The sequence below is a fragment of the Mycteria americana genome, chromosome 1 (genome assembly GCF_035582795.1).
Source record: "Mycteria americana isolate JAX WOST 10 ecotype Jacksonville Zoo and Gardens chromosome 1, USCA_MyAme_1.0, whole genome shotgun sequence".
NCBI lineage: Eukaryota > Metazoa > Chordata > Aves > Ciconiiformes > Ciconiidae > Mycteria > Mycteria americana.
The window spans coordinates 155,389,407-155,404,315 of record NC_134365.1 but is presented as its reverse complement, the minus strand read 5'-3'; the positions used below and the strand labels follow the sequence as shown (position 1 = coordinate 155,404,315).

The window sequence follows — 14,909 nt, the reverse complement described above, 5'->3', positions numbered from 1 at the left end:
ATTTGGCTGCAGCCAGTACACCCATTTGACTCTATATCATGATTTGCAGCAATGGAAATTGCAACAACGATATGTATATACCTCCAATTCATACAGAAAAGCCTGTTTTTTTCCTTCTTCTGTTGACACACGGTACTGTGAAAATCATGATGCGGTAAACCTAGTTATTTTACTAAAAACTGGCTGAACTTTAAGTTTCCCAGAACCGTTCATCCTAAAACAAAAGAAGTGTTGATGTTTTTCTGGGATTTTTAGTGTTGCTAGAAGGAAATGAGTCTTTTTAATTCATGTTACCCTGAGGTTTGACTCAGCAAATTCATATTCTTATTTCAGCATCCATACAAGTAAAACTTATGAAGACCAGGGGAACTCCAAGCCTTTAAATGCCTATGTTGATGTAGGACTTGACACTCTCATCACACTAAAAAATGCTTCCCCTCATACATGGTACCTGTGTTTTGCCTTATGAATCATGTCCATGTCAGTTAGTGGGTAAAATGAAACCCAACTCTCAAACAGGGGAATAAAATGTTTTATTTCCTTTAAAAATAATTCAAAAACCCCAAAATTACCATCCCATCACTATGGACAAAGTTATGTTGTACCACCCCCAAACAAACAAACAAAACCCCCAAGGTAGTAACACTTAAAATAATGGATCCACTGGCAATGTTTTCCCCAGAAGGAGAATAAAACCAGGTATGGATAAGCTTTTGTTCACCATAACAAAAATGGAACAAAACATGACCAGAATTAAAAAAACCCAAACCCATTTGTGGGCACCTACAGACAAAAATCCCACATTTACTTGAACCCCTAAGTATCACTGACACAGTAAAGCTTTCTGTGTCAAGCACTTCTCCAGTTTTTAGAGAAGGCTTGAAGAGAGTATTTAATACCAGCAAGATTATTGAAGAGACTTAAAAAAACCCAGAAACCATGAAAGAAGACATTTACACTCTGAAGAACGGATTAACACAAGTAACAAAGGATGATACTTCTCCTCTCTGAAAGATAAATGCAGAAATAGTAACACAAAGTACTTTATAAAAGCTTTAAGTAGTTTGGAAGGAATTTGGAATGCTTTGCTTTATTTCCTCATGAAATACTTTGGACAATCTAGAAAGCCTGCAGAAACTATCATTGAAAAGTCAGCACTTCATTCCAACACACTTTGTAACACTGGCAGCCTTGGTCATTCTGGGAAAGGAGCCACAAACAGTTCCTGGTATTCCAGTCCTGGACATGAACCAGGTCATTTACAATGTTCTCGGGGCAATTAGGAGCAGCTCCACTGGGCAAGCTAAGTATCTGAAAAGTACTTGCATGGATAAGATGCAATACTCAACACACTGTTGACAGAGGAGGAAATGGGTTCTGCTTACTGACCACAAGTTTTTGATGCTGATGAGATATATAGCCTTTAATGTGACCCTGGCAGAAGGAGAAAAAGACAGCATTAGTACTGGAAGCTGGTAACGCAATGCCTATAACCTCAGCTATCTTCAGACTACACCAAGCAAAGCTATGTATATATACTCGATCACCACTGCACTACTGTACTTAGTGTCTGTAAGGATCCAACTTATGTAAGTGGGTCAACTCACAGAGTAAGCAGAAAGTTGGAACCGTAACCATGTTTGCATCCTAACGGTGCTGTCAGACTGAGAGCCTGTTGCCAGAGCACCCTACTGGTCTGCTTACATTTCCTTGAAGAGACAGAGCTCTACAGAAGTGTTTCTAAATCTACTCTTGCTCAATTTAAAATGAGGATTTTAATTAATCACTATTCCAAACCTAATAAACTAAATGACATGGTACTTCTTTTTCAGACATGTACATCTACGTACATAGTACATCTTTTTCAGACAAGAAATCTTCCAGTCACCTAATCCCACCCTCTGTTACTCCAAGACCACATCAAATAATCTGTTTTAGAAACAGAGAAGAGGTTCATTTTCTTGCTGACACTGCAATGCTGCTCCAAAACCTCTGATTTATTACAAATCTCTTGATTTCAAGCCTTTATCTGTTCATGAGTAGTTGAGATCCACTTAGAGTAAAAGACAAGATGTGAAACAAACCCAAAGAAATCTGGTTTTAATTTTTTCTAATGTTAGAACATCAAGAGTCTCCTACTTCAAATGCAGAAGAACAAATCCCTTTTGGTCCCAGTTACAATTTTTGTATTTTTAAATCAGTATTTATGCATATATAGAAGTGTCAGTACTGGATTTGTAACATAAAATTCAACTTCAGTTTTAACTGATTCCTGCAAAAGAGGCAGGAACTAGAGGAACTCCTCAAGGCAAATAAAAACATTTCACTTGGGGCACAAGTGAATCAATTTTTTTTTTTTTTTTTTTTTTTTTTTACAAGAAAACCTGGGATTACTGGTATGTTTTTTGTAATAAACTTCTATTCTCTACCTAATATTTTTTACTGTCTGAAGTCTGGAAGGACCAAACATCAAGTGGTCAGCACATACCATATATATAAGGTTAGCTAAAATGCACTGGACTTCATCAATATCAACATCGTCTACTTGCATGAATTTCAGGGCAAACAGAAAGGCATCTAGAGATAGCTGATGGGTTTTGAGTAGTAAATATCTGAAAGAAACAACAGAAAAAAAAATCTGTTATTGAGAAACAATCACTTAAAAATTCTGGTCCTTAGAAAAATGGCCTTTCTACAATGAATTCACTTTAACAGGAATTCAGCTCTCAGAGAGCACTAAGGAGCATATATGTTTCCATCTCAGTTCTAGCTGAAACCATATTAAATCTGCTTTTGAAAAAATGTAGGTTTTGTTATGCTTACACTTTCTTAAAGAGATTTCTGTACGTGATGATTTTCAGCTTCTCAAGGATAAGAAAGATTCCACATCGAATAAAGAAAGTCTCATGCTTTGTCAGAGCGTCATTCAGTAGGAGAAGATTGCCTTCACTACAAGGATGAAGAAATGAAAACATGAGGTCTCTCCCAAACAAGAAAAGAAATTGTCTGACTTGGTAGGAATATCCCTCCCCTGCCTCCCTCAATCATCTCAAATAAATACCTGTTACTTAATACTTTTTGAACTAATGCACAACGCAATAAAATAATCATCATACCTCACAGCCTTTGTTACTTCAGCAAACTGCATAAGGTCATACTTTTTTAAGAGCTGAACTGTTGGCATATGGCCCTGAAAAATAAATGGTTTCCAAGTTTTCCAGGATAAAGTCAAATGCATTTTAAATGTAATCTAGTAAGCTATAAAAACATTTGTTACAGAAAAAGACAAGTGTTTAACCACTTTTTTTTTTTTTTCTACAGAACAAGAGGTGAATAAAAGTATTTGTAAGACAACCCCCTTACCCCTGCCAAACACCTTGTAGCTCAACTCACGATAACTACCTATTTATCATGGTTTAGGGAGTCTCTTAGTATTTCTTAATGTTAGGGAACAGTTATCAAACTTGTAAAATCAAGATCCTGTGACATGAGGCCTAGGCAGATCCAAATTTTATGTCATGACTGTATGATCTAATCTGCAAACAGAAGAACTGCGGGAATCCCAAGCATTACTAATAATACAAGCAGTGCCTCAGCACTGTCAAGTGCTAGCTCAGTCTGTACCAGACTTTTTCTTCACTATGCCTCCATGCAGAAATAAAAATGTCCTCTCAAAAAACAAAACAAACAAACAAAAAAAAGAGAGAAAGTTTAAATTTAAAGAAACAAAATTAATTCTCATTGCTAGATCAGGTAAGACTGAACCACCTGCACTATCAAAAAGAAACTTTGTTTTTTTCCCCCTTGCACAGCAGAGATCAGATTGCACATTGACTTGGGTCAGACTTTAAATTTAGTTACCATCATGCTATGCTGTTGGTAACTCCTTTCCTGGTTGGAGGATTAGCTGAGAGCAGAACTCAGCTGCATGGTTACTGAGAGCTGTTAGGAATAAAAAAAAAACCATCCAAGCTATTTTAGTACAGTTTAAGGTTAGTGTTAATGTTTGGGCTCTGATTAAAAAAAGCAACTGTAAAAACAATGACCTTTATCTAGTTTCTTTAGTGCCTCTTGTACACTAGAACTGCTCCTGAAAAGCCACAGTAATTCAAGGCACTAACAGACCCACCAGTTTAAGGCACCCAGTCAAGACTGGGACAAAGTTTTTAGGAAGACTGTTAGATTTCCTTTAGCAACCCTACCATTGATTGCTCTGAAGACAACCAGTAAGAAAGTCAATAAATAAAAAATGAAAACCAGAAGCCAATTATCATACCCGCTATGCTTCCCCTTTACCCACTTGACACTGCAAGGGACTGGAAAGGGAGCACTGAATGGAAAAGGGAGGATGGTTATAAACAGGTTGGGGCAAAGGTGAAAGATGGCAACTCACAGAAGCAGGTGATAACAACATTCTCCATGGGTAACTTTGGAAATAGGGCCAGGAACAGGAAACTCTAAAATCGAGTTCTTGCCCCTCAGTTACACTGAATTAATTGTTAGCATAATCCCACTAACTCAGGGATACACAAATGCCAGCACAGCACATGGCAAAGGACAGGAACAAGCAGAAGAGACATGCTTAATTCTTTTAATAGAAAGATGAAATGATCAAATAGTAACCAGTCTTCATTGATTTGTTCAAAACCAAAATGCTCTACTCCATGACCTTTCTGACATCCCTCCAATGGGCAAATGTACAAGGTGCAAATAGAAAACCCAAAGGTAGGAATCCCTTCTCTCCTGTGGCAACCCTCCCTCGACAGTTTTCAGCCATCTGTTTGCACATCCTCCTTCCCTTCACCAGGTGAAAGAAGCAGACAGATTTGTACTAGTGAATCCACACATTCCCTGGCCCATCTGTGCAGCTGATCACCAGACAGGAACTCTGCTACACGACGTAAGTTACACTGTTAAGTGCTTCTCCAAAGACCTCAAAGTTATCTTTATTACAGAAGTAACCTCAGGTTGCACCTTTAGGAGGAGTGGGAGGAAGGCAGGAGGAAAGGAGGGTGGGTCGTGTGTCGTGTCCGTCCTCCGTCCCGTCCCCCCCGCCCTTTCTCCTTTCCTGTGTTGCTATAAACAACAATTCAACATTTTTTGTCCTCACACAACAAAGTGTGCATATGCTGGCTCTTATGGGGGTCAGGCACAGATAGCCTCTGAATTCCAATAAGGGAAAAACAAGAACAATATCAAGCATCAGTTTGGTTATCTGCCCCCTCCCCCTCCCCCCCCCCCCCCAAAAAAAAAAATTAGAAGAGTAACATCTACTCACCAACAACATTTTTACTGGCAGCAGGTAGATCAAAATCATTCTTTTGTTCTTCTGGCTTGAGCGGTGACAGTGCTCAAAAGCAAATGACAGATACTCTTCAGCTGCAGACACAAATAAAAGTGCTAGTAACATGAGTCAACAACACAAATGGATTAAAATTGTAACCCAAATTCTGTGCTCAATGTCCATCCCTAGCTTGAACACATGACATTTGAAATTATATAAAAAAGAATCATACCAATCAAAATACATTAAGAAAAATGCTGTAAGAATTACTGGAAATTCACACAAAATACAAAGTATCACCAGAAACATAAGTCCTCCTTCAGAAAGTCAAAGAAAACTTGTCAAGGTCTAGATGTCAGAGGTAACAGTTACAAGCAATATTGGAATTTTCAGCTCATTTCAGTAATATTATTGTGCTACTATTACAGGAGGGGAGAATCTCAAGAACTGCTGATGAAACAGAACTCTATTTTCTAAATTCACAGATTAGGTTCTTCAGAGGATGTAAGCTGCATGCAATGCACACATCTGCTGAGCTGCAGAAATGTGCCAGTGAGATCACACAGCATGACAACATGAAGATCTCTCATCAGGTTTCACCAAGAGAGAAAAATGACAAGCCTGACAGGCAGAAGACACTGTTTAGAGTAATAAAACCAGCTCCAGAATAGATTTTGGTCAGGGCTTAGGTTAGCGATGAAAGTTGTACACCTTAGCTCTAGAAGCATTTCTATTAGTGAATAAGAAATCTCAGAAATGTGGTTTCTACATCTTCCAAAATCAATACACTGAGAAACTAATTCTACAGTACAGTTTGCTGAAGATTTCCTACATGGCATACAGCAACTTGAAGAGGACAAGACAGTCGCAAAGCCTCCTTTGTGAAACCTTTTACAAACCTATTCTTTTGGATGCTCATACATTTTATTATGCATGCACACAATGCATAAAACTACAGAACTTCACTAGCACAAATATTTTAAAACTGGGAATATACTACAGTTAGAAGTGCCACGTAATCTCATCTCTGATCTGATTTAGACTGTGGGCCTTGGATCTTTCAGCATGACTTTTCCTTTGATCAATGCAAACACAACTGCACCTTTTACACACATTTTGAGTCACACACAAACAACATCAGCCAGGTTTCACACCAAGCAGCAAGACTTTAAATCTGTCTTACTGGCACACAGTACCTTGCTTAAAGTCACTATCAAACATGGCTTTGCGTCCAACGTAATATCTGTATGTAACTCGCTGTGCCATACTATATTCATCCTTCAGATTTGAGCTGTCAATTGCTCTAATTAAGGGCTTACATAGATGGAGCTTGTTGATCTGTTAAAAAAAAAATTAATTGCATTTTACTCAGAGTGTAGATACATAGTATCATATAAAAAAGGGTGGGTTTGACTTAGAATATGAAATACAAAACACAGCTTACCAGACTTGAAATTTACCTTAAAATAAATTTTAAACAGCTGATTGACGAGAAACAACATGCCCCATTTTTTGGAATCTTCAATGCCTGCTCGACTGAGATAAGAAAAGAAAAAAAAACCTGACTAGTACTGAACGTTGTAAGACAATGATGACTTTGTCCTTATGGTAAATTCTCTCCATAGATATTTTATGGATTTTTAGGGTAAAAATAGGTGTCTGAAATAAAAGTCAAGGCCAAAGTCCTTCTCTTAAACCATACCAGCACTGTCAAAACAGAACACGTGTTCCCATCTTAAATTTTAAACAGCTCTGGTACATTTCTTCTCAACATAATGAAAAGATGTCATGCAAAATATTATTCATTTGCATCAGGGTCCTCACTCCAATCTGCAGGTAACACATACACCACATACACTAGCATAGCAGTTGCTTATAATATTCAAGGTAAAAGAAAGATGAAAAAAAAAAAGAAAAAAAAGGCATTTTATCCACTTCCGAAGTGTTAAAATTCTTAAGACTGGAAACCAGAGAGTCACCCCTTTTCCATCCAACCATAATGAAGCAAACTTCACAACTGAACAGTGCACAAAAGTGTTAATGATCTTTCCTGAGATACAGGGACATAATCAGTCCCTCCCAACAACATCTGCTAGGAATGTTAAACCTGAAGGGAGGCCTCTCCCGCTGTAGTTAGTCAAGAGAGAACAGACTGTAAATGAGAGGAAACCAGCCTCAGAAGTGTTCATTCTTACCCAGATATGGTCTTAGAAAGTGGAAAAATCTTATGTAAAGTTCATTAAGCTCTTAACAATTTAATAGTGCAAGTTCTATAGAAGATCTTTCACTTACGTGTCACTGGCACAGACTCGAAAACAGCTCATCAGCAGTTCTGCTGCCTTTTCCAACATGTCGCCAACTTTGCTTTTCCCTTTCTTCACTAGCTGTTGATCTGCCTATCATTACACATCAAGAAACAATGTGTAATTTTACATCCTGGTTCACTGGCTTGTAAACAGTTTAGTTCCTTAATACAGCACTTTATAAAGTCTTATAGCAATATATTTGTCATGCCTGCTATCCTCCAAATCTAGAAGGTAGTCAAGCTCACAAAATAAAAGAAAACACTCGGGAGAGGCTCCTGAACATGTACCAAACCTAATGCACAGGAGGACAGTCCTTTGAAAATAGCACTGATGGCTATTACCTTTAGCACCACTAAGCTTAATGCAGCTCTCAGAAACCTAAATTCAGGATCATCTGAGAGCTGAACTGGAGCATTTACACTTCAACTCAAGTTTCCAAAAACCAAGAGTCTGGCAAAAAAATGTCTTTTGAACAAAAGCAAACTAAAATTATTCCCCAGTTACGGAGTTTGAGTTTTAGAATTTATAATTAAGCTTCTTTCCACAGCCACGAAGGCTAGATTTTATTTGCAAACCATATTCAACATTTTCTAGTAGTAACACACACTGCTAGGACCTGGGATTTTCAGAAGAAATGGAAAACATATGTTACAGCAGCAAGAGGAAAAAAAAAAAAAAAAAAAAAAAAAAAAAAAGAGTTGCCAACACATGGGAAAGATCCATGCACTGATTAATGCAGAACTTAACAACAAAGAAGAGTGTGGGGGTGGAATAGCGAGTAGATATTTACTATGTGCTTTCTAAAAAGTTTTATTATAATGCTTGCATTCTCATTAGCTGAAACGTAAGGAAAAGAAATGGAAATGCATCCTTTGCTGCAGTCTTCTCTGTATCCACATCCTTTGAATATACTAAGGTTAGAAGACAGGGTTCAAACACTTCCAACATGACTGATCCCACTTTCACCTCTCATGCATCTCAAATATATGAATTTGCCTCATTCAGACTGAGAATCGAGACTTGTTACAGAGCAGACACACACACACACACAAAAATATTCTCTGCACAAGCATGCCAAATGTGTTGCTTTGTGGGTGGGTGGGCACAAGAAAGTGCTGAGGAGACCAACACTGAAAATACTGGATATTGTCAAACTGTAACCCAACTTGAACTCTAGCTTCACCTCTTCAGGTAAAGTGACTAGAAGAAAGATCACGACCCTGCCACTTACCTTGGCCTAGCAGTTCTCATTAGATCTCTACACAAGCTACTTCAATTCACTAGCCTGAGAAAAGTAATGTAAATTGGGGTGTTTTTTTGCTTGTCAGCAGTTGTATGGGCTCAGCAAGGGCTCCAATGAGCATCAAAAGCAGTACACACAGCTGGAAGAAGGGAAAGGAGGCAGAAACTTCCCTCTTCAGATGTGGTAAGCGGTTAGATTAGCTCAGTTGTCTGGGATATCTCCACCTTTATAAAGGCTCCACCAAATCCCAAGGCTAACACATGGAAATAGTGAGTTGTGCCACCATGCTACACTATAAAGACAATACTTAATCACTTCATATACTCTGAGCAACTGCTGTGTGTTGCATGCAGGTTCTCAGAACCTCTCTAGTTCAAGCTGCAAATGGGAGGTGGGCAGACTGAGCAACCTAGTTTTTCAATAGGACTGGATGAATTTTGTGTGTCAAGAAAATCCTAAACAAGGAGTTAAACAGTACTGAGCAAAATTAGGCTATGTAATAAAGTCTACAATATTTCCACCATGGAAACTCCTAACAGATAAAAGTAATGAGGCTGTTAATCAGATCTACTTACATTATTAGCAAAGATTCGAAGATCGAGGGCTACAGCATACATAATAGGTAAAGCCCTGGAAAAGTAAAACATAGTATACTTAGTACCTGCAAATCATGCAATAAGTAAGACATGAGAAACAAGCATTATTTTTCTTTTGCTAGTTGGTCATAGAACTAGAAAAGTATACATTAACCTTTAAACAAAGAACGATGCACTTCTTAAAAGGAAAGGTCTTCGAGGTCTCAGCATTTCAGAAATCCTACACTGGAGGAAGAATTAATTCAGAAACATTTTTTACTGTGGCTTTAATAAAATACCATCTCACCTTGAACAAATTCTTCACATGTTTACTTATGGACCATTCTACGTAATTAAGCTTAGATGTTTAGTTTTCACACTTTTGGATCTAAAAACTCAAACAGGCAGCAAAAACAATTAGGCTGCATTTAAGTATTGCTGGGGATGAATAAAAACTATAGGCATAATTTTAGTTTGACTGCTATGGTATTATGATAGTGAAAGATGAGAGTCTAGTTTCTAGCAGCTCTCTATGATGTACTCACCAGTTTTCCTCTTTATGAGCCTGAAACGCTCGCAGGAAAGATGTATTGTATTTAGGAGAATTTAAAACGCTATTAAATGAAGCACAGATATAAAACCCAGCAGTTGTATGGTACCACATATGACTACGTGAAAGGGCAGAAACCAAACAAGCAGCAAGTAGATGAGGAGTCAGGATGCAAAGATGCAATAGAGAAGAACGTGAGCACAGCCACACACTCCTTGGTGTGGCAGTAGCTGTGAGAAACATTGGCCTCTTAGAGTTAAGATAGCAGCTGTCTTTATCAGTATCTTCTCCTCCAGCCAAGTACAAACTGGGACGTATATTAATGATTTGAGGGTCTCCTATACTCTGTAAGAAATTAATTTTCTATTTTACAGGCAAGTGACAGATTCCTTCTTAGTCCTATAGAACGCTGAAAGAAGAGCGTATCTGGATTTCCTTGCTTAAGAACCTAAATAGCTGAAGTGTATTTGGAAGCAGATCATATTCTATTAGATTTTAAAAGGGGTAAAGATAACTTATTCTACAAGAAGACATATAGTTACTCTGAAAACAATATACAAGATTTATGGACAAGGATATTGGACAATAACTGTTTGGCATTTGTACGCCTCTATGAAGTCATGGTTTCCAACGGCGTAAGTACACCTGTCAAAGAAAAAGTGCATTAGTGCATCACAAAATATCATATACATAAGACAAATATTTCTTTTTGCCTTTTAATAGGCATAGAGCTTTACAGGTTTATTTAAAAGAGACACAGAAATATGATTAGAAATGTTCCTAACAAAATGGCACCAGTATTTTAACACAGCACTAAGCCTGAAATTGTAGAAAACTGATCCGAGAGCAGAACAGGGATTTGTTTGTATAATAGCTACAGTATCAACTGTAATATGCTAATGCTTATTGAAACTGTCACCAAGATTAGCACAGATTAAAAAAAAATCCAAGACTGCTGAAAGTGAACTAAAGACTGTGTTAATGAAGACTTTTTTTTTTTTTTTTTTTTTTTTTTTACATAAAAGCCTCACATAATTACTTAGGTCCTAAAGCTGTTTTAAGAGTATTTTTATGACTAAAATTCCCTTCTAAAAAGATTTATTTCCCTTACTTATTTCACTCTAAATTCTTGTGTAGCTAGTAAATGCAGAGCAAAGGAAACAGCAAGCACCGAAACCAAAGCTGTGTCAATGGCTATACGCAGATGACTGCCAGGTATATAAAGCAAACTTTACGTGGAGAGGAAAGAGAAGGTCTTTATTTCCTGCAGTTCTAGCATTATTTATAAGAGTAATCAATACCAAGTTTTCAGATGTAGGCCCTTTAAAATAACTACATAAACTTAAGCCCTTTAAAATAACTACATAAACTTCCTTCCCCATCCCTGCTGGATGCCTCACAACTGACTTTACATTCCTGGTCCATCTTTACCTTAAGTGGGCTGCAAACATCTCATCATATGGCGGTTCCAAAACTTGTTGACACTTCTCCTCTGGAGACGGAAGCTAAATATAGAATAAATCAATGAAACATTAAAGGAACACCCAATGCACCAGAAACAGAACATCATATGGGTATTTTGTCATGGCAATTTTATGCATACATGCCTTTGCTATCAATCAGAACCTGAAATTATATTAATAATCACATCCAGTGTAATGAATTGCTAGTATGCATTCTGTCCCCAGAACCTGATTAGCGCTAGCCTTAAATAAAAGCATCCAACATGCATATAGCACACACTGGACCCTTGCTACCCACTGGTTTTCTCTTTATAGTCACTTCCACTGTGCCACATTACTAACTTATGTAGACCTGGCCAGAAGGGACTTTCAAGACTGTATCTATCCAGAAAACAATTCAAAATGGAACACAAAAAGCCCTCCAAGAAAAAAATGGAAATATATAATATCCTTGTAAGAAGAAAAGGGAAACAAACGTACAAGGGGATTCTGCTTTGGCCTGTGAAACAGATTTCTGAGGTTTATCTCCAATGGAAAGCAACCCATAAAGAGAGCTAGGAAAACTGAAAGAAAAACAAAAGAAAGGTCAAAAACAGATTCTCACCTGTAGCCTTGGGTTTGCAACATGTGGATGTTTAAATGATACCAATTCTGCACAAAATTGTCCATCTCTGCTATCAATGGCTTCTTGTACCTACCAAAGAAAACAGCCACATTACAAAATAAAACCCAGCCACAGCCATACAACGTATTGACACATGACTACAGAAGCCACCTTCTTGTTACCACTGTTCATCCACATCAATACCAACCCAAATGTGAGTTTTTAAAGGTTTAAAACTGAAGGAATCAATATTGTGCTTTCAATACACCTGTTTTTCAAAAAGGTATCAGGGAGAAGGTGGGGTGAACACTATTATGTTTTTTTCCTTATTTGTAGGATACGAGCAAACCAGAGAACCTCCAGACAACTTAGATGGGTTTAGCATTGTAAAATAGCAGTTTTGAATCAGATTTGGTTAAGCTTTTTAAAATTCCAGTTGGACTTATGGGCATCAAACATGTATGTGAAGGCATAAACAGTCTTTGAGTATTATTGTTTGCAATGCTGCAGATGGAATTTGCATGTCATGAATCAGGACTTGCAAATATATTTCATATGAATTTAACATTTAAGAAGAAAAACTACTTCCAAACCACAAAATTAGCTCTCCTTTACTTGAAAAAAAAAAAAAAACCAACACCAATCTCTTAAAGAGTTTAAGCAGTTGATTTTTCCCTCTTTGGCTGCTTCCCTTGCTATTTTAGTCTATGATTTTTCCTGTGGGCTTTCCATACAGCAAAAAGATTTAATTATTTTTCTTATCGGGACACAAAAAATATGACAAATAAAGCACAAGCAGTGGGAAAGGAACTCTTAAGAATTAATATCTAAAACTACTTCTACAACAGAAGAAATTTCCAGCTTGATGTCACAATAAGCTGGCTAAGACTATTTTTTTACAAGGAGTTATCTTTAGCAGGAAGCAGAATTAAACTGTTCTCCCACAGAATATAACATTTACAGTCTTGACAGGTTTCAAAAGTATTCTATACAGACTATTCTAGTCTAATATCAGACACTGCCTTTGGAATGATAGCTACGTGTTTAATCTACTTGTCTTTATTTTTAAGCGTTACACATCCTGCTATTTGTCACTTCCTTACCCACTGCTTTGGATTTCCATCCTTACCTAGTGAGCATCCATTCCATCACTAAAGTGTCTGAGTTTGACAGAGTGAAATGATTTTTCTTAAGAGATAAAGTATTGGTGAGAGATGTGCATAAACTTAAGAAAATACAAACAGTTTAAATGCACAGACACAGTGTATGCGATATGGAGGGTGGAGACAGAGGATCACGAGGACTGTCAACGGGAGAACATGCTGACTCTTCAGAGCAGATCACTGTCCTGAGACATCTCAGTCGCTCCATTTTTGAGACTAAAAACCAAAAAATTACTCTCTTTTTGTGCCCTTCACTCAATTGACTTGACTAAGGTGAGTAAGATGATAGCAATGAGGAAAATTTGATGGTTCAGAAAGAAACAGTAAGAGAGGTCACACTAAAAGCTTTACGCTGAACGTTCAGTCCAGCAGGTATCCCTGTGACCCTGCTCCTGTCTCTCCATCCTCCATGCCATACACACCGTGCATTTCTGTACTTCTTAAATCCCTGAGCTGCGTTTGTTACTGCACGCACACACAATCCCACCACGTTAGTTCTTACGGATAAATTACTTCACTATCCATTATATCAGTAACCATCACAGTTTTCAGAAATGCCAGGTATACATCCTTGACGCACAGCCGGTATACTTAATACAGACTTAAGAAGTATATTTCTTTACCACATCACGCATTCTAGGTTGATTTATTTCTTAGACAAGGTAACATATTTCCAGCAAAGTAAAACGCATCCACGTATTCTAACAGAGCCCACAAATGAAAAAACTTGCTTACTTGCTGTAAATACTGATTTATGGTGATATGCGCCATTAAAATAAAAGCAGAAGAGGCAGGTGTCCCCAATAAAATGCAGTTGTATCACATTCTGCAAAACGAACAGGAGTTTAGGAGAACAGCAAAGCGACAGCATCTCACACAGATCCCCTCTTCACTCTGAGGAAACACGGGATGACTTTATCAAACTCCTCGCTGGTGGGCAGCTGCTGCCAGCCTACGGCTACGGGAATGCAGCCGCGGGGAAAGCAGAGCGGAGTACGAACACACGCTGCCTGCCAGGGGAAACTCCGTGCGGAGGAGAAACACTAGCACGAAGGCCCCGAGGAGGGCGGAGCGCCCTGGAAGCCCGCGGGTGCCGAAACCGGAGGGCAGACGTTAGACGCGGCGGGAGCGCGGCGGCGGGAGCGCGGCGGCGGGAGCGCGGCGGCGGGAGCGCGGCGGCGGGAGCGCGGCGGCGGGAGCGCGGCGGCGGGAGCGCGGCGGCGGGAGCGCGGCGGCGGGAGCGCGGCCCCACTCGCACACGACTGAGCACAGCGACACCCGCCCGCGCCTCCCCCGCACCCCCAGCATGCTACCGGCGGCCCCTCCACCCCTCCCCCTCGCCCCCGGCAGCCCTAGCCGGCCCTGCCCCACCGCAAGCCCACCCTCAAGCCACGGCGCAGCAACTTCCGGCAATCGGTACGGCACTTCCGGCAACTTCCACCGCACTTCCGGTACCCGGCAAGGCACGGGCGCCTCACGTCCGAGGGGCAGTGGGAACGACCCAACGAGTCACGTGACGCTCTCCCGGCTGCTGCCGCCCCTCTTCTCCGCCCACAGCGGCGCCCGGGAGGAGTGGCTTTGCGCCGGTAGCCAATGGGGAAGCGGGATGGGCGGGGGCCGAGGGCGTGCGTCAGTGATAAACCTCGTGCGCCGAGGCGTGCTGCACGTTCGCGGGCGGCGCTTGTGGGGTCGTGTCTCGTCACCTCGTGAAGGAGGCGGGC

At 39.6% G+C, this 14,909-nt stretch overlaps 1 protein-coding gene across 5 annotated transcripts; it reads right to left on the bottom strand.

The window, feature by feature from the left end:
- Window positions 1–516: 516 nt before the first annotated feature.
- PCID2 (PCI domain containing 2) lies at window positions 517–14,694 on the bottom strand. Of its 5 annotated transcripts, none has more exons than XM_075525478.1 (15): window positions 14,571–14,694; window positions 13,924–14,014; window positions 12,026–12,115; window positions 11,390–11,463; window positions 10,538–10,603; window positions 9,954–9,995; window positions 9,409–9,463; window positions 7,577–7,680; window positions 6,745–6,820; window positions 6,481–6,622; window positions 5,279–5,379; window positions 3,117–3,190; window positions 2,824–2,949; window positions 2,489–2,612; window positions 517–1,434 (listed from the first exon to the last, which is right to left on the bottom strand). In XM_075525478.1, the coding sequence occupies exons 2-15, from the start codon at window positions 13,957–13,959 to the stop codon at window positions 1,345–1,347; spliced, it is 1,200 nt and encodes a 399-aa protein (XP_075381593.1). In that variant the 5' UTR covers window positions 13,960–14,014; window positions 14,571–14,694; the 3' UTR covers window positions 517–1,344. The 5 variants fall into 5 exon arrangements, with proteins under 5 accessions (XP_075381593.1, XP_075381584.1, XP_075381603.1 ...); XM_075525469.1 differs by having other exon boundaries at window positions 13,924–14,031; window positions 14,589–14,685; XM_075525488.1 differs by lacking the exon at window positions 14,571–14,694 and adding an exon at window positions 14,113–14,312.
- Between the last annotated feature and the right edge of the window lie 215 nt (window positions 14,695–14,909).

Excerpts from the sequence above, each read along its gene's own strand:
- PCID2 (XM_075525478.1), bottom strand. The coding sequence starts at position 13,959 with ATGGCGCATATCACCATAAATCAGTATTTACAGCAA. Across the intron at positions 7,681-9,408 it reads TTCGAATCTTTGCTAATAAT|GCAGATCAACAGCTAGTGAA; the intron begins GTAAGTAGATCT and ends GTGTAATGATAG. Across the intron at positions 2,950-3,116 it reads GAAGTAACAAAGGCTGTGAG|TGAAGGCAATCTTCTCCTAC; the intron begins GTATGATGATTA and ends TCATCCTTGTAG.